The sequence below is a fragment of the Peromyscus leucopus genome, chromosome 3, assembly GCF_004664715.2.
Source record: "Peromyscus leucopus breed LL Stock chromosome 3, UCI_PerLeu_2.1, whole genome shotgun sequence".
Taxonomy (NCBI): Eukaryota; Metazoa; Chordata; class Mammalia; order Rodentia; family Cricetidae; genus Peromyscus; species Peromyscus leucopus.
In genome coordinates, this window is record NC_051065.1 from 125,222,989 (window position 1) to 125,241,585 (window position 18,597).

The 18,597-nt window shown below is 44.5% G+C and overlaps 2 protein-coding genes across 5 annotated transcripts in view; one reads left to right on the top strand and one right to left on the bottom strand.

The window, feature by feature from the left end:
* Tmtc1 (transmembrane O-mannosyltransferase targeting cadherins 1) overlaps positions 1-18,597 on the top strand; it is a 217,429-nt gene that overhangs the window by 84,351 nt on the left and 114,481 nt on the right. The gene's annotated exons all lie outside the window — the stretch shown is intronic.
* LOC114708852 (40S ribosomal protein S4, X isoform-like) lies at positions 1,367-2,330 on the bottom strand. Its single transcript, XM_028892404.2, has one exon. The coding sequence runs from the start codon at positions 2,252-2,254 to the stop codon at positions 1,466-1,468; it is 789 nt and encodes a 262-aa protein (XP_028748237.1). The 5' UTR covers positions 2,255-2,330; the 3' UTR covers positions 1,367-1,465.

Genomic DNA, 18,597 nt, shown 5'->3' on the forward strand with positions numbered 1-18,597 from the left:
TATTTAAAAAACAAACAAACAAAAAACAAAACCACCCAACTACATTGTGTCTGCTAATGTAAGCACTCTCCCATCAAGTTGCCCAAAACCCAGACCTCATCTCCTCACACCAAAGCTGATCAGTGTATCTTCATCAAGAAAAAGAAATATTTAACCATGACCTTAGTTTTAACACTAGCAAACTAATCAGATGCCAGTTTATTCAAAGGAATTTAGCTCCAATTTTAGAACTAAAAAGCAAAAGCCATCTTTTGTAAAGAAAATCCTTGTCTTTGGTGCTAGAGATGGCCCAGTGGTTAAGAGAAACACTGCTCTTTGCAGAAGTTTGCTTTCAGCACTCAGATCTGGTAGCTCACAACTGCTTATAACCCATCTTGAGGCATTTTCCAACCTCCGGCCACTGTGGGCTTCTGCCCACACACAAATCTGTAAAAAAGTCTCATCTTTGGATGTGTATAGTATCATAAATATTTTCTAAAATGGAAAAAAAATTAGTTTCCTTTAATTGGGAGTTCACAAACATCTGAAATTCAAGTATTCTTTCTCTAATCATTATCAGCAGAACTGTCCTGTTAATCTTGTTTGAGCCCAGCAAAGGGGCAAAATTGTAAAACTATTTCTTTTTCTGGCTCACTGGCATTAAAGTGCTAAGAAATAAATTATTTTACCTATAAGCTGCTGTTATGAAGATGACTGATCTCTCTTATAATTAGTTTCTTTGCAAGCCTTGCTTTAGTGGTGTTTTTTTTTTTGTTTTGGATCTGCCACTTCTATAAACTTGGGGTTTTCTGAAAAAGAAAATTATAGCTATACTTTGTGTTGTAAATACCCTGGCCAACAGAAAGCTTGACTAAATGCTCATGTCATATACAGTTGGCTACAGGTTCCTAAGTTAGGGAGTGACATTTCAGCATATTCTCTAAATTACTTCCCCGGGGGTTAGAATAACAGGCCCTTTAATCCCCACCCCATCCCACCCCCTACCCCGCTTGTTTTTTCTTTTTGGTTTGTTTTCTGAGACAGGATTTCTCTGTGTGTAGTCCTGGCTGAACAATGCCATTTTTAGACCTCATAACTTTTGGGTTTCTCTATTTCCAGATGCTTTGGGGGTGGGGGGGGAGATGATTGGTGTTAAAGAGGCTTACCTAAAAAAGTCTAAGGTTTCTACTGATTTTATCGGCCTCTAGGCATTAAATCCCAACCCTGGAATATTAACGGAACAATGAAATAACATTAGTTGTCAGCAACGCTAACCAAACCCTGCATGTACCCACCCATCCCTTTTTCAAAGTAAGGTGACCACACCTCCAGGTGGTTCCCCCATGACGAGGAAGTGTGGCGAGGAAAAAAACACCCGACACCAGAATGAAGTATGCTTCCCTTTTAATTCAACATGCTGTTTAAAACTTGAAGTAAAAACCAATATAAACGTCTCCCACCGCCCCGATGTCCCTCGGAGTCCACTTCACCCGCTCTGCTTGGCCGCCAGCCTCTTGTCTCTCTCTTCGGCGATGGTGAGGCGGATTCCTTTTCCTCGGGGAAGAGAGATCCACGGCTTGTTGCCCTTGCCGATCACGAAGATGTTGGAGAGGCGGGTGGCGAAGCCGTTGCCGTTGGCATCCTTCACGTGGACCACGTCGAACGAGCCGGGGTGGCGCTCCCGGTTGGTGATGATGCCGATGCGCCCCAGGTTGGCGCCTCCGGTCACCATACACAGGTTGCCGGTATCGAACTTGATGGCGTCGGTGATCTTGCCGGTGTCCAGCGAGATCTGCACGGTGTCGTTGACCTTGATGAGCGGGTCGGGGTAGCGGATGGTGCGCGCGTCGTGCGTCACGAGGTGCGGGATGCCCTTGGTGCCCACGAAGACCTTGCGCACCTTGCACAGCTTGTACTTGGCCTCCTCGGGCGTGATGCGGTGCACGGCGAAGCGGCCCTTGGTGTCGTAGACCAGGCGGAAGTTCTCCCCGCTCTTGTCGATGCTGATGACATCCATGAAGCCGGCTGGGTAGGCCACATCGGTTCTGACCTTGCCGTCGACCTTGATGAGGCGCTGCATGCAGATCTTCTTCACCTCGTCGCCCGTGAGGGCGTACTTGAGTCTGTTCCTCAGGAAGATGCTCAGCGGCAGGCACTCGCGCAGGCGGTGCGGGCCGGCGGACGGCCGGGGCGCGAACACGCCGGTCAGCTTGTCCAGCATCCAGTGGCGCGGGGCAGCCACGCGCTTCAGGTGTTTCTTCGGGCCGCGAGCCATGGCGGAGGAGCGAACGCAAGCACGGCCTTCTCCTTCGCAGAGCACAGGCGGAGTGAGGCGGCTGCGCGCGCAGCGGCAGGAACCCCGCCCATCCGGGTCTTTTCCGGTGGGCGGCACCGCCTAGCGTCCCCTGCTGGCGGGAGGCCGGTGGAGCGGCGCGGCGCGGCCGGTGAGGTCATGGGACCTTTCCCTCACTGCCTTGCGTGGGCTGGGCAGGAAATGCTGAGACGGAGGAGATAAGGAGCTGCCTTCTGGGAGAGAGCAGCTGGCCGCACGGGAAGTATGGCATCAACAAAGCTCGCTGGAGTCCTTTTTTTTTTTTTTGGTTTTTCGAGTCAGGGTTTCTCTATAACTGGAACTCTGTAGCCCAGGCTGGCCTCAAAACTCAGATCCGCCTGCCTCTGCTGCCTCCCGTGTGCTGGGATTAAAGGCGTGCGCCATCACCGCCCAGCTTTGGGTAGATATCCTATTCTATTCTTTTTTATTACATTTGTTTTTTTTTAGTATGCTAGTGTGGAAATGAGAGGGTGAGTCCTGGGAGTCCATTCTTGCCTTCTGCCGTGTAAGGCCTGGGAATTGCACTCAGGTCCTCGAGTTTAGAGGCAGAACGCCTCTACGGTTATAATCCATCTCACCAGCCCTTACTATTTCTGCTTTGTCTGCGTCATCTTTCAGACACCCTGCGGTCATCACCCTTACTAAGTGGTGGTCCAGCAACCCTTTTCCTCATCTTCTGTGCAGACAGCGGAGGGCGTGGGCGATAGTGAGGCAGAGATGTAAGGTCTTTGCGCAAGTATTAACACCTTGACTTTGCTTCCTGTGTGATATGCCTGTGACACCAGCCACAAAGTGTCAGGGAAGGGGGACTCGACAGAGCATCGGGTTGTCCAGCAATGTAGATCTGGATGTTCTGTTCCCACCTGAAAGCTGCCATTGATCCTCTACTTGCTGCCCAGAGGGAGCCCAGCTCTCTCTTACCTATGGCTTCTCTGAGATGATGACCCTTGCCTATCCCAAACCTCTAGGCTATAGCCACTCCAAACTACAATGAGGGTTCAAATCGCCTTACGTCTTCCCCCACCCCCGCGCGCTTAGTTTTTTTGTTTTTTGTTTGTTTTGTTTTTCATTTAAGGCAGGGCTTTCTCATATAGCACAGGCTGTCTTCAAACTCGTGATCATTTTTCTTGTGATGGACTCTATTTATGGCTGTCAGTCTGCAGTATTCTCCATACCATTAGTGTGGCAGCCATGTGAGAGACAGTGTCATAGTGATGGGACCCAGGATATTGGAGCCTTCATGTGTAAGAACAATGATTTTAGATAACCCTGAAGTAATTAAATTTTGGATTCCTGGGAAACATGACAAAAGAAAGTGTCTGTGAGGTCCATTGCCCAAAGCCAGGAAAGAAGAGGGAAGATCCCAGGGGCCTGGGAAGTTAAAGAGATTTCAGGGAATCATGGGCAGATAAAACATACTTTATTTACCAATACACAGTCTGCTAGGCAGGCAGCTGCCGGCAAGAACCCTGGCTCAAGCCAGCACCATGAAGTGCACGCAGGAAGGCGCAGGCATGCAGGCTGCTCAAAGGTAGGCATATAGGCCCACAGACACAGACATGCCAGGGGCGGGCTGGCAAACGCTAAGGCTTGGGCCTCTGACCTCAAGGCTACATTAGAATCACATAAAAGTAGCTCACTGCCAAAAATACATAGCAGATTACATCACTGTTTACTTGGGGGTTCCCTGGACAGCCAGTGTCAGCCATTTTGTATTGACTTATAGCTCTCCTGGATGTCCAGTGTCAGCCATGTTTTAGCTGACTTCTGCTGGATATCCATAATAGCACTGTGTTATCTAAACATAAACTGGCCCATATGACCCTTTGTTCCCAACAGTAGCTCATGGGAAACCTTCCATGAACTCTAAGTATTACCAGTATTTCAAAATGAAAGTGAGTATCTGACACCTGTGTTCACTGACATTCACAGGTAAATGTGTCAAAGTTCCAAGTTTGGGGATTTTAGTGTTGATAATGTTTGGGTTTGGTTGTCTATAGATAAGATTGATTATTTAGGTACCATTATGTTTATCATTTATGCATGTGGTATATTTTAAAATCTAGACTTCAGACTCCTTATAATTAAAGTGTAAGCTTGATGCAGATGGGTTTTGAAGTATCAACCCATCAGCTTTGTAGTGCACTAGATCAGACCATTCTATTTCTTGTGTAGAGGGGAACCTGTGCCACCCCGGTGTCTGTTAAACCCTTGTCCCTCTCTTCCCTCCTTTCCTTTTTGCTACTTAAACGAAAATGACGATGATAAAGAATGCCTTATATTAGCTCATCAGGTTAAGTGCAAAGATCTGTCAGCGGAAAAGCAGAGATGAGAAAACTCTAGTTTGCATCTGTTTAGAATTAATAAGTTGAACCTATTAATAGGTGGCTCCCACCAGAGAAACACTTGTTTTGTTTTTATTAAACTCTTACAAGGAATAGGAAGAGAAGGAAGGGGGAGAAGAGAAGGAGGGACAGAAGAGAACAGAAAAGGAAGAGAAAGAGGAGCAACTAATGCAAATACCAGAGAGTCCAGAAAAAAACTAACTCATTTCTTCTTTGAATTTTTGGGAATTAAGATTTGGCCTCCTCCTTTGCACTTTACTTCACTGCTCTGTACCAGCTGTGTATGATGTCATGAGGGGTGACACTCCCTCCTAAGTTTCCCAGGACTTTCCAGCTTAGCACCGAAAGCCAAGTGCTAGGCAGATTGGACTGGTTGCCATTCTTGAGGACAGTCCAGCCTCATATATGAAAACCTCTTGTATATGGAAACATTACACTGGATGATGTTCAGAAGACATTTAGTTGGATGAAATTTAGGATAGGGAGAATACATTTTGTTAAAGTCAGACCTTGCAATCAGTGGGGTATAACTGTAAAAGGTAGTGTAACAACTTAAATGCTTAGGGATTTAAAACTTCAGTGTGATGCAGTAAATCCCACCATGCAAAGCATTGAGCTGGCTAGGTACAATGGCTCACGCCTTTAATCTCAGTACCCAGGAGGCAGAGGCAGGTGGATCTCTATGACTTCAAGGTTAGTCTGATCTACATAATGAGCTCCAGGACAGCCAGACCTATATGATAGAGAGATCCCGTCTTCCCACCCCACCCCATCTCCCCCCAAAAAAAAGAAAAGAGGGGGGAAAAAGAGAAAATATTGAGCTGAATTTGTACGGAAACATCTCTGGTGGAGGAAAAAAACAGCGCTATTTGTTGTTTGGTAACTTTACCGATAGCCCAGTGACTAGAAATCCAGCAACATGTGAGACTGCCAGTGAGCAAATGCAAGCTGCTACCAAGAAGATAGAAGTATGGAACTAAACAAATTTCCAGAGAAGCCATTATTACAGCAGGAGTATTGACCAACAAGAAATCAGGGCTGCTGCTACACACAGGGACCTCCATGAAGGAGCAAGCTGCAAGCATGAGGCCCGGGGGGGGGGGGGGGCAGCATGATGTTTTAGGTCCAAGGCACCCTTTGCTTTTTTGAGTGCGTTAGGAAAAGGTCCCCTTCCTTACAAAAGTAAATGGCCATCGAAGTACAAATTGATGAAGTTTGGGCCACCTCAGTACCTCAGTGGCTCCTCCTCAGCCAGCATCCTTGCATGTGTACAGTCTATTCATTGCATGCCCTGTGTGTCCATGGTGAATTCACAGAACACCATGAAAATGAATTAAATTTTAACTTCTAGGAAAACACTTTGTTTCTCCTCCCAGGAAGGCTGTAAATGACAAACCTCAATAGACAATGAATCCTTTCGGTACTTGCCCATTGAATTGGGGTTGGGGGTGGGATTAAGCTGGCTAATTCCACATTGATACCTTCTGTAAGTAGTGTGGGCTTCTCAAGACATCTGTGTTGCTACAGACCATGTAGATCACATGTAGCGAGGGCATGTATTGCTCAGGGAAGGCCAGGCTGCCAAGTGTCCTGCTTGGCCTACTGGTGAACTCAACACATGAAGCCAGGGTATGTGAGAGGCTTTGAGTTTATGTATTTGAGGTGAGAAGGGCTTGGAGTGGCTCTAACAGAAAGCACACCTGTAGAAAGTGGCTTGATAGTGGTCGGGTGAGACTTTCTCCTCTCTCTGCCTTAAATGTCAGCAGACTAGGTCTGTAGCACAGACCCCAGACCCATGTCAACTGTAAAAGTGGGCTGGAGAAAGACAGACAAAACAGACCATCCTGACCTTCATCTGTATAGACACAACAAATGGACAAGACATCACAGACACTGCTGGGAACCTTAGGGAAGGGGCTTGAGGGCCAGAAGGCCCAAACAAGTAAAAAAGATACTTTCTGAGAGCCAGCCTGGGCCTGCCTGATGGTCTTAGCAACAGCAGCTGAAACATGATCTGGAGATGACGTGGACCAATGAGAGGCAGCCATGTCACACTAGTAGATGCATATTCATCAGACCTCCCCCCCCCCCAGGGTGTGGTGAAGGGTATATAAGGCTTGCCTCTTCCTGAATAAACTGAGCTTGTTGTTTAGACATTCTCCCAGAGTCTGTGTGGTTTGACTCTACTCCTACTTGGCCCCCGCCCCCAAAGGGAACAACAGCAAGGACCCTGCTACACACCACCAGTGTGGTTAGGCAGTATTTGGGGTGTTGATCATGTAATCTTCTGGGGAGCCATCAGCATCAGGAACATGGGAAACAGAGGACGAGTTTATTCTTTAACCTGCTGCAGGTTCTGAATGGGTACAGTGCTCAGGTGACACCAGTCAAGAACTAGACAGGCCTAGGAGACAAAAAGCTTCCAGGCAAGTTCACCCTGCCTCAAAAGAAGCTGAGCAAAATGGAGCCAGAATCAACACAATCATGTATGGTATGTCCCTTCTATCTCACTGTCAGGACTTGAACCTCCCTCTTAGCATCCTTTTATTCTGATGTGAGGCTCAGCTTTGAGACCCTTACAGGAGTGTGCTGAGTGCTATTTCCTTACTGAGCTAGCAGGGAGCTTGTTGTTGCTCATCCTCAACCCGGAACTGTTGCCCGGGCACTTCCTCTTGGCCCCTCACCTTCCATATGCTTATGTCTTCAGTATCTCTCCGGCCTCAAGCCAAGCATAACTTCTTTTCCTTTCCCGGCTCATATCCATTCCTTCTCTGATGAGTAGCCCTTCATCTTGTGCTGCCTTTCTGGGGCAGGGTGGCCCTTCAGAATAGTAAGCTGGGGGTGGCTAGGAGACAATACACAGATTCACATCCTGATTCTGCTGATGATTGGTTCACTTTTGAATGCCTCAGTTTCCCTAGTACCACTTGATTCCTAATTATATGAATGTAGATAAAGATTGAAATGTTTGGAGCAGTTTCTGGCCCCTGCTGTGTGCTCAACAAACATTAACTCTTATTTAAATGTTAGATTATGCATTTATTCCTTTCATGTAATACTTCTAGGGCCTGGCTCTGTTCCTGGAACTTTTCCTGTCAAACTGAATATCGTTATGTAAGTAACTTGTCATTTTTCATAGTGATGAAGTTGTATTAACTGTTCTTCTCATTTCCCGAATTGATCAGGTATGTCTTGGTACTCTGAGCTTGAATCTGTCTCAGCATGTGTACCTGAATCGTTTGTAATCCAGAGGGATGTATCCCAACTTCAGGCATCTTAGGAAGATGGAGACAATTTTGCTGACAGTGATTGGAAAGGCAGCAGAATGTGTGGAGCAAAAGTACAGGCTGGATTTGTATTCTGCCTCCAATCTCTTACTTCCTGTCAGATCTTAGGACAAAGTACTGGGTCATTAATGCCACAATTTCCCCTCTTGCAAAAAGGAAATATTAATAGTGTCTATCTTGTAGGAACATGATCAGGGCCATATGTGCTAGCTTAGGACACACAGTAGGCAGTCACTAAATGGTAACCTAAAGTGTCCTTGCTGGTTTGCCCAGACAGTGCTAATTGCATACTCCCTCTCACTAGCTTAGTTGTATCCAGTCCAAGTTTCCTAATAAGGTTCAGAAAATACTATAGCATTGTTAGCTATCTTTGGATTTTTCTTAATGCTAAGGTTTATCTGTAAGGTGGTATATATTTGCAAGTTACCATGATCTTATTGCACAGATCCCTTAATACAGCTGGTATGCTACAAGTGTGGGTGTGTGAAAATGAGGAGAAACAGGGATACTGTACATGGTGAGAGAAGAGAGTGCGTGGTCAGAGAAGGGAATGTATAATCTCAATGAAAGGCATTGAACTGTCTATCGTGTAACTCCATTCTGGTCCGAGACTGTTCATGTGGTTTGGATCTGTCACCTGGAGTGGTGGTCTCTGTTCTGGCAACCTCAAGGATCTCTCAGGGGCTAAGGGCTAGGATGGACAGCCACAAGCTCCTTCTCCTTGACACATAAGTGCTATACTACAAATACACGTTATAGCCATTTCACAAAAGATACTTAATTTTTAAGATTCATTTTATTTGTGCGTGTCCGTGCGTGTCCGTGCGTGTGTGTGCGTGTGTGTGTGTGTGTGTGTGTGTGTGTGTGTGTGTGTGTGTCTGTCTGTCTGTCTGTCTGTGTCTATGTCTGGGTTTTTTTTTGGGGGGGGGTGCATTTGTGTACAGGTGCCCACAGAGGCTAGAAAAGAGCTTTCAGTCCCCTGGAGCTGGAGTTACACGTGGTTGTGAACTGCCTGATGTGAATACAGGGATTCAGGTCCTCTTCAAGACCAAAACATGCTCTTAACTACTAAGCCATCTCTCTACCCTCCAAAGGTTCATATTTGGGTAAATTTAATATTCTAATCAGTAAAAAGCTATTATGTTTTTCAAATTAATATTTGATTCATTAAAGATTCAAACTCATTAAAAAGATATTTAACACCCAAATCCTATTTTCACCCTTGTCTCACTGGTTCTTGTAATAATGTGTCTCCACTGGCTGGGACATGAACATTTTATCTGTTTATGAGTCCGTGTTGCACAATTTCCAAACCAACCCTGGTCTGCTCTCTGGTCCTCATCATCTCTCCTGTAGGGCTGCAGGACTGTTGTTTGTGATCAACCTCAGAATGGGTCTGTGTCAGCATCTAGCAGTGCTAAGGCTGGGCTGCTGAAGGTAATCAGTTGTCTCTGCCAAAGTTCCTTTGTGACTGTTTTCTGTATAAACATAGAACCTACACGGTTTCTCTCACCTGTAATCTTAGCACTCAGGAGCCAGGGGCAGGAGAATCAGTAGGTCAGGGCCAGCCCTGGTTACATCATAAGCTTGAAGCTAGCCTGGGCTACTTGAGACCTTGTCTCATTTTCTCCAACCTACACCCCTCCAACTCAAAACCTTTGACGACGACAACAAACCCAGACCCCACTCTGGTCTCCTCAGCCTGTGCTCTCAGTACTCTGTCGGCACTACCCTCTAGACATGGCTGACTTCTACCCTCTTCCTCTGGGTTTGTGTGTACTTCTTGTTTTTTCCCTCTTCAACATTTTCTCTCCTCCCAGGTGTCAGCTATATTTTCCAGTTGTGTACCCTAATCTACTCTGCTGCTGCTGCTCATCTCTGTGAGGCTGGCTGGTTGGACATCTCACAGCTCAGTGATGTTGTCAGCCCAGCCTCCTTTCCTGCCACTGCTTCTCACGTGGATATTCTGAGTCACCTCTGTACATAAGGAAATTATAAATCTTCAACCTCGGCACCCTTCATACATTGGCCTTTGAGGGATGCTCATTAAAAAGCATTTCAGAACTTGTGCTCACATGTATGAAAAACCTTGGTAGACCTCTATAAACTGATAAGCTGTATCAATTAATTAGTATTTGAGTCCCAGCACCCAAATTCAGGTGAGCCTTACCCTGTAGAAGCATTAAGAGATGAAGGTTTAGGGGGATTGGCTGACTCCTGAGGCAGTGTCCAGGAGTTGTTGAAGCTTCTTAGACAGGTTTCATAGCATAGCTCAGACTCACATCCATCTTCCTGCCTCACCTTCCTGAGTGCTGGGATTACAGGTGTGAGACACTGCATCCAGCTGTTGATGCCTTTGTGAAAGAGGCTCTGGTGAGCTCACCTTTCTTGCCTTTTCTGCCACTGTAGACAAGCACAAAGAATGTCACCAGACACCAGTGTTGGCACTGATCTTGGTCTTTGCAGGCTCCATGACTGTAAAAATAGGTTTTTGTTCTTCACAAACTATCCAGTCTTTTTATTTCACATACAGATTAAGACTAAAAGTATGATGTCATTAACATCCATAAATGACTTTTAATAATATAAATGTTCCGGAACTTACAACAGAGTCCCAGTTAAACCTGCAATGACTCTTGGTGTCTTCAGTTTTGAAGAGGGAGAAGGAAAGCCTAGTAAAAGTTAGGGAAAACCAAACTTGTATTAGCAGCTTCTAGATATTGTGAGCTGAAGTTCCAGGGGGAAAGCTGTGTCTGTGTACATTGTACAAGGCTGATTGACTGACTAAGAGCTTTGGTGACTGTGGACAGCTTGAATGTTACAGATCCAAAGGCCTAATTACTTAGGGCTATATTTAGTCTCCTGAGTCACGATTAATCACCCAGCTCTGTGTTTTACCTAAAATCCATGTTGTCACCACTGGGCAAATCCTTTCTGCAGTGTCCAGCAGACCACTGGTGCACACCAGCTCAAAGGCTAAGCATATTGTCAGATGGCATCCAAGGCCAATAACAGAGATGTCCCCACTTTGCTGTAATTTGCCTACCTGATGTTTCCCACCAATTATTGGAAAAGTGTCTTTGATTTGTGACTTTCTTTGTTATGTTAGTATAATGTACTTCATTAAACTGTTTCCATGTTGGAACATGGTTTTTGGAGTAAACAAATGTGTTTCCTGGCCAAGGTCACTCGTATTTGTCTTCCAGAATAAACCATCTCTTATTCCTTTTGAGGTGAGCACTGGTTTTGTGTCTATAACAGATACTCCTTATGTGATTAATGTGTCTATTCATAGCTGAGTTGCTAACATTTAAGGAAGCAAAGTTACAGATCGAAAAGAGGACAGAGAAGTCATGCTCTCACCTGTTTTAAGCTATGCATTGGGTGTCTGCAGGCCCAAGTGAAGGGTCCATGCTTTTTAGCAAGAAAAACCCCTGGTCCTGTCACAGCATGGATAACATGGGAAGAAGATGGGAGTACTCAGTACAGCGACTGACACCTATCAAGTTCACTTGTGGGACTGTGGCTGAAAGACAAGACTAATGTCACCAAAATGGAATTTTACCATTCCCTGTAGAAAGAATTAAAAACCAGGGATGCTGACTAAATTATTTGTGGAGGGAGTATAAAATGGATTATCTGACTAAATTAATGAAGCCCAATTTCATTGATCTTTGACATAGAAGTGTGATGGTATTGTGTTCCCCAAAATATTGTGCACCCTAATAAGCTCATCTGGTGTCAGAGAACAGAACAGCCACTAGATATAAAGGCTAGAAATGGTGGCACTCACACCTTTAATCCTAGCATTCCAGAAGTAGAAATCCATCTGGATCTCTGTGAGTTCAAGGCCACATTGGAAACAGCCAGGCATGGTGACATATGCCTTTAATCCCAAGAAGTGAGCCTTTAATCCCAGGGAGTGATGGCAGAAAGCAGAAAGATATATAAGGCATGAAGACCAGAAACTAGAAGCATTTGGCTGGTTAAGCATTCAGGCTTTTGAGCAGCAGTTCAGCTGAGATCCATTTGGATGAGGACACAGAAGCTTCCAGTCTGAGGAAACAGGATCAGCTGAGGAACTAGTGAGGTGAGGTAGCTGTGGCTTGTTCTGCTTCTCTGATCTTCCAGTTCACCCCAATAACTGGCTCCGGGTTTGTTTTTATTAATAAGAACTTTTAAGATTCGTGCTACATAGAAGGATCATGACTTTCTTCAAATCAGTTCACATTTCTTGTGTGTGTGTGTGTGTGTGTGTGTGTGTGTGTGTGTGTGTGTGTGTGTATGAAAGCTAGATATAGATATAACATGTCTTCTTCAGTTCTCCTCTACCTTATTTTTTGAGTCAGGGTCTCTCACTGAACCTGAAGCTTGTCTATTTGGATAGATTCTCTGGCTAATGAGCCCCAGAACCTTCCATCTCCGATGCCCCAGCACTGAGATTACGCACAAGTGCTGCTGTCCTCAGCCTTTTTTATACGTGTTAGAAACTGAACTCAGGTCTTCATACTTGTACAGCCTGCACCCTATAAAACTAGAAAACTTCCTGAGTGTTTTGTTCCCTTCTAGTTCCAGGTTTGGTATTCAGAATTGTTAAGAGAACAGAAAACCATGCTCCCTTGTCGTCTCCAGTTTCATTTCCACCATTCTGTGTGATAATCTAAGTAAAGGGTCCTTTAGGAAATTTTAGGGTTTGAAGTTTCTGGAAGATACATTCACCAGAGCTGCAGAGTTGGTCATGGAAGGTGGATTTGGGTTTCTCAACATGCCACTGAATTCTCAGAACAGTTCCATCTCCTATCAGAATCAACAACAAGGGCAAGGGCAACATGCAAACCTGACTCTGTGGAGAGCCTTTGCTGCTGACACAACTTAGAGGGGGATCTTCTGGGTCCACGGCAGTGCATTAAAGAAGGATCTTGCTTTCTTTGGTATGTGGTTAGCTGATAATCTTTTCTAATGTGAGCTGTGTCTTCGCTATCTTTTAGCAAAGTGAGAACGTTTTCTTGTTTTTCAAAGAAAAGTATTTTGGGATTTTTATTCCAAAATATCTGAATTTAACTTCTTTCTCCCCTCTGAGTATATGATTCTTTACCAATATCCTTTTATGTTTTAAATTCAAAAAAGGAAATTAAGTTAGTGTGGTTGGTATTCTAGAAGGGTTTCTGGTAGCTGTGTATGTGATTGGTGTGCTGCTGAGCAGTGACAGTTCACTTCTGGTTTTGCCATCTGTAGCTGACACTTAGGCAAAAATTATGTGGTATACAGATTCCGAGAAGAGCTGGAGAATCTAATATAATGTCCATTCCAGCCATCAGGATTTATGAAAAAAGGAAACAGTGCTATCCAGACGGTTGTCATCCTCCACCCTGTTGTCCACATCCCAAATCAAACATTTTATACACCAGGCTAGTGCTGAGGAATAAGAAAAGCACAAGAGAAGAGGCTGAGAGGTGGAAAAGGAAGGACATTTAGAATTCTGCTTAGGTTACTGGGGTTTATCTTCTTGATGTGCATATGAAAGAAAATCTAATCAGATAGTGCTTGTGAAGGAAGGCTGTCTTCAAGGTGGAGCAGGCCTGTTGAGGCATGTTCAGGAATTCCTGGGAAGGTATTCTGTAGTAAGAAAGAGTTTGGGTTTAACCCTGACTATAGCTGTGAGTGGAAGTCTAGAGCCAAGAACAGGGTTGGCAGTGAGAGTAAGGGTTAGAAAATTCCTGAAAGAAAACATTGTGCATAAAGAATTCTGTCTAAATGAAATAACTAAAGACTGGCCAGGGTGCTCAGACATTACCTGGTGGAGAATGAAGAACATCCACCAGGTTACAAGGGCAAATAAATATACTCAGGGTGGTCTAGTTAGTTTCCTATTGCTGTGGTAAAAACGCTTTTCTGTCTAGCTTGGTTCTGTAGCTGCTTTTAAAATAATCACTCAGAGGCTTAATATTAATTACAAACTGTTTGGGCTATTGCTCAGGCTTGTTACTAACCAGCTCTTACAACTTAACTCTTTTCTAGTAATCTATGCTTTGCCACATGTCTGGTGCTCTCAAGTTTACAGACAGTGACTGAAAGAAACTTCTTCACTGTAGCCTGTGTAAGAGGTTTCGGGAACCCGCCATGCAGCTTAGCTCATGGAGGTTGGTGGCCCACTCCATCTCATAGGCAGTTGTCTGGAGAGGTGTCTCTGTACTGTGGCCATCATGAGAGACTGGGAAGCCCAGTGTAGCTCCATTTCTTCATGCTTAGAACCTTTTAAAAAGCTTTTTTAGGTCGTATGTGGATCCATGTCCAGCTAGCTCACTCAGTAGAGCATGGGACTCTTTTTTTTTTTTTTTTTTCTTTTTTCAGAGCTGAGGACCGAACCCAGGGCCTTGAGCTTGCTAGGCAAGTGCTCTATTACTGAGCTAAATCCCCACCACCGAGCATGGGACTCTTAATCCCAGGGTATGGGTTTGAGCCCCACCTTGGGCACCCTATGTAGACAAAGGCTTTTCTGTCCCACCCAGTCCTGCAGCCACTTTTAAAGTAACCACCCAGATGTAGATGTAACCAACCATCTTATTAAATAAGAAACACAGAACCAAGTAAAAGAGAAAGCCGAGAGGTCAGAGCTCAGAGTTAAAATCTCACCCTTCTTGGGTTCTCCTACCTCCCCGAAAGAGACCTACTTCCTGTGTGTATGTCTTTACATAGTCTTTCTGTTCTGCCTTCTCATTGCTTGTAAACCCAAACACGTGACTGCCTCGTCACTGCCTGTATGTACAGCCCTCCAGGTCTTCAAGGCGTATGTCTCCAATGCTGGCTGTATCCCTGAACACACAGAGATCTACCTAGCTCTGTCTACCAAGCGCTGATATTAAAGGCGTGCGCCACCACTGCCATGCTCTTGCTATGGCTCTAATAGCTCTGACCCCCGGGCAACTTTATTTATTAACATACAATTAAAATCACATTTCAGTACAAATAAAATACCACCATACCCAGAGGCTTAATATTAATTACAGACTGTTTGGCCTATTGCTCAGGCTTATTACTAACTAGATGTTACAACTTAAATTAACCCATTTCTATTAATCTATATTTTGCCATGTGTCTCGTGGCTTTACCATCTGGCAGCTGGCTGGCATCTACCCGATTCCGCCTTTCTTCAGTATCTCTGCTCTATCCTCACTCTATCCTGCCTTGCTATAGGCAAAAGTATCATCTTTATTAACCAATAGCAATAAAACATATTCACAGCATACAAAGGGGTTACCCCACAACACCAACTTGAGGAGAAAAGGGTTTATTTGGTTTATAGCTTAGAGTCCAACATCAGGAAGACCAGCGCATAAACCTGAAGGCAGGAACTGAAACAGAGACCATGGAGAAATGCTGATTACTGGCTTGTTCTTCATGGCTTTCTCAGCTACCTTTTTTATGCCTTCCAGGACTCCCTGTCTAGGAATGGCACTACCCATTGTGGAATGTGCCCTCTCACATCAATAATCAACACCCCACAGATGTGCTCGTAGGCTAATCTAATGGAGGCACTTCCCTAACTGAGGCTCCCTCCTCCAAGGTAATTAATTTGTGTCATCTGACAATAATAACTAACCAGCACACCGGGGGCAGTGGGGGGTGTCTTGGAAAATTGACATAGCAGGGTTCTTGCTGAAAATGAAATTTATAAGAAAGTACCCAGACAGACCTAGAAGAAAGTTCTGACTCTAGAGTCTTCCTGGATAGTTATCACCTGTATTAATATCTATCAACATGGTGACTGCATTAACAAATGTCAGTGACGCACAGACCCTGGATGGGTGATTTGGTGTCGCTGTTGTTTTAGTCTCTACTAAAGTCTCTCCACAGGGTATGAGGGCTAAGCAACTGAAGGATGAGTTTCAGTTTTAACACTGAGTATTTAACACAACCAACTGAGACAGTGGATGTATAACTGAACACAATGGGTCTGAGTCTTATTGAGTACAAAGCCAAATGGAGAACAGACACAAAATAAAAGATGGAAAAAGATCATCGTGTGCTGCAGGCAAGGGAAGCAAGAGAATCATTTACAAAGCAACATTCTCTCTAAATGGGAAACATGGGGATTTCGTCAGGAGCCTATATGTACATATTCACACAGAAGTGAGCACATTCCTGAGAATCGAGGACTATAGAGACATTTTTGAAGCATGCTAAATTCAAGGTCTTCAGAGTCAACATGGCAGACAGAAGCACCTCTGAGCATGCTCAGCTTTCACCTTCAAGTTTTAGCTGAAAATAAAAAGAAATGCCACCCTGGACATGCAGTGGTGTGCTAATCTGCCTGCTTCACTTATCAGAAGACCTGCAGTGTAGGGGAGCAAAAATTGGGGGAATCACTTTGGATAATCTTGATCTTTTGTTTTTATGTGGTGGAAGTTGAAGGTGGTTAAAATACTTCATTTGACAATACCAGTCTCCTACGCTGGTGATAAATCATCATGTGCAACTGAGTGTTCTAATTATCTCTTCGAAATAGTGTTTCTTCATGGATGCCATAACATCCTTTTTTTCTTGAAATTTGGTTTCTCTGTTTCTTCAGTGATTTCTGATGTCATCAATTGATGAAAACATCCAGCAATTGCAATCTTTTAGGGGCCCCCAAGGCTACTTAACTAGCTCTTGGATAAAGGAAGAAAACTGGGACCCTGCAGTCTTGATGTAAGTCGAGAACACAAAGGGACAGAAGCCTCAATCCATGGTTCTTATTCTTGGCTTTCATAGTGAGTCCCAGCACAACAGACAACTTGGTGACACCCTGTCTAAAAAAAAAATAAGTAAACACAAAGATAAATAAAGTGTAGTTTTAGCATGTTTTTCTTACGATTGAAATGAACAGCTGAGAAATCAGGTTTAAAAATTGTCGCTTCTAATTTTTTGGTCTTGTGGACTTATTCTAAATGGTAGATAAGCTGTCATATTTAAATCAAAATATGTGCCTGACATGTACTGTTAGTTGTTACTTTTACTAATGCTAGTGTTACTCTTGGTCATTATTCAGGTCTGTTCCGTAGTACATAAGAAGTGAATCAAGGGGGAAGTCCCACTGTCCAGCTCTGAGGTGGAGTGGAGGAGGAAATGTAGAGAATCAGAGCCCATGGCATACTCTCCACCTGGCTAGTGCTTCTCCAGACATGGCACCATGCCATATGTATCACTTTGCCATTCACTGTGGGCCCACAGCTTAAAACAGAAATCTTGACATCTTGTTTTTCCACCAAGAATCCCTGTACCATTTCAAACTTGTGTGACCTTAGGATGTTATATTTTGAGAGTAAATTATCTGGTACCCTTATCCTAACTTCTTGTGGAAATAGAATTTCACCAAGACTCACTGAACTAGGGGAAGCATTATAAATACAGTTACTAAAATAGCCATTGTAGCAAACCGTCAGAAGTGATGTATGACAGCTTCGTCTAAGTTTAACTTCAAGAAAAACCACTAACTGTGTGGCTTGCTCTATAGAAAGGAAAGCCACATGTAATTTTTCCAGTGTTAAGCAAGTTGGAGAGGGAGCTTGAGAAATGAAGTCTCCAAGAGCAGCTACCTGGAAAGTTCAGACACATTCCTACCCATTGCCCTCCTTGGCACCCTTTCTGGCCCCTGTCTGTCTCCTTTACCTATCTGCTGAGAGTTGTCCTGCATCCTTGGAGAATCAGAAGTGCCAAGGTCTGGTCTTGGTTTAATTTACCTGAGAATGATAGTCAGAAGGAGGCAGAGACCAGAGAAGGATGTGTGTTTTTGTACTACTACTATGAGAATCTTAGACTCAGCTGCCCAAACACAAAAGCCAAGGACTACCTCAGTAAAACATCCAGATTCTCTAAAGCCCGTTCAGGGACAGCCTCTGTGCACCCTTCTACAGCAGCTGCAGTGACTCTGACATAGCCTCATGCCAAACTTTCTGCTGAGGTCTCAGAAGGGAAGAAAGGGCTCAGAGCTGCTCTAGAAGGTGGGCCTATGTAGAACTTGTGAGCAGCAAACTTTATTTGGTGGCCTCACCCCTGCTCGTTTTCTCTAATCACCAAGCGCTTGGCTAGCCAGTTCTGAGCATGCATCACTTCCAGATATTCTTTTGAGCCAGAAAGAAGTCCTGAGAAAGAGACCTGCTTTTGGAGTAAAGCTGTCACTTCCTTGCAGTTACAAAATACTTGCTACACTACAGGGCAGGGGCCACACATCTTCAGTAAGCAGACTCAAGGTAGACCTATCTCGGCAGGACACTAGCCCACTTGGGTTTTACTGAAGAGGTACTGTCTGGACCAAAGTTTCTCTCCAGGGAAGAGCCCTCATTCAAATGCAGACTTCAGTAGAGAAATTCTTTGCAGGAAGAAACAGATTAAATGGAGTGAAAGAACTAAATGAAGAGGGCCAGGGAAAATAAGGAGGGGAATGCCAGAGGGATTATGTGATTCAGTTCAACTTCTTTTCTCTGCTTTGACTAAAGTGTGCAAGCCTGCATGGAGGATAAGATGGACCCTTTATGTTTTCACAGGGGGCTTGTTAACCACAGCTCTTGCTTCTATGTCACAGAAGCCAGCCAGTCCCATTCATAAAGCTGCAGCTCCTACTTTGAAACAGTGGGGACTGTGGCACATGCAGGGTGCCCATTAACCTCTGACCTCT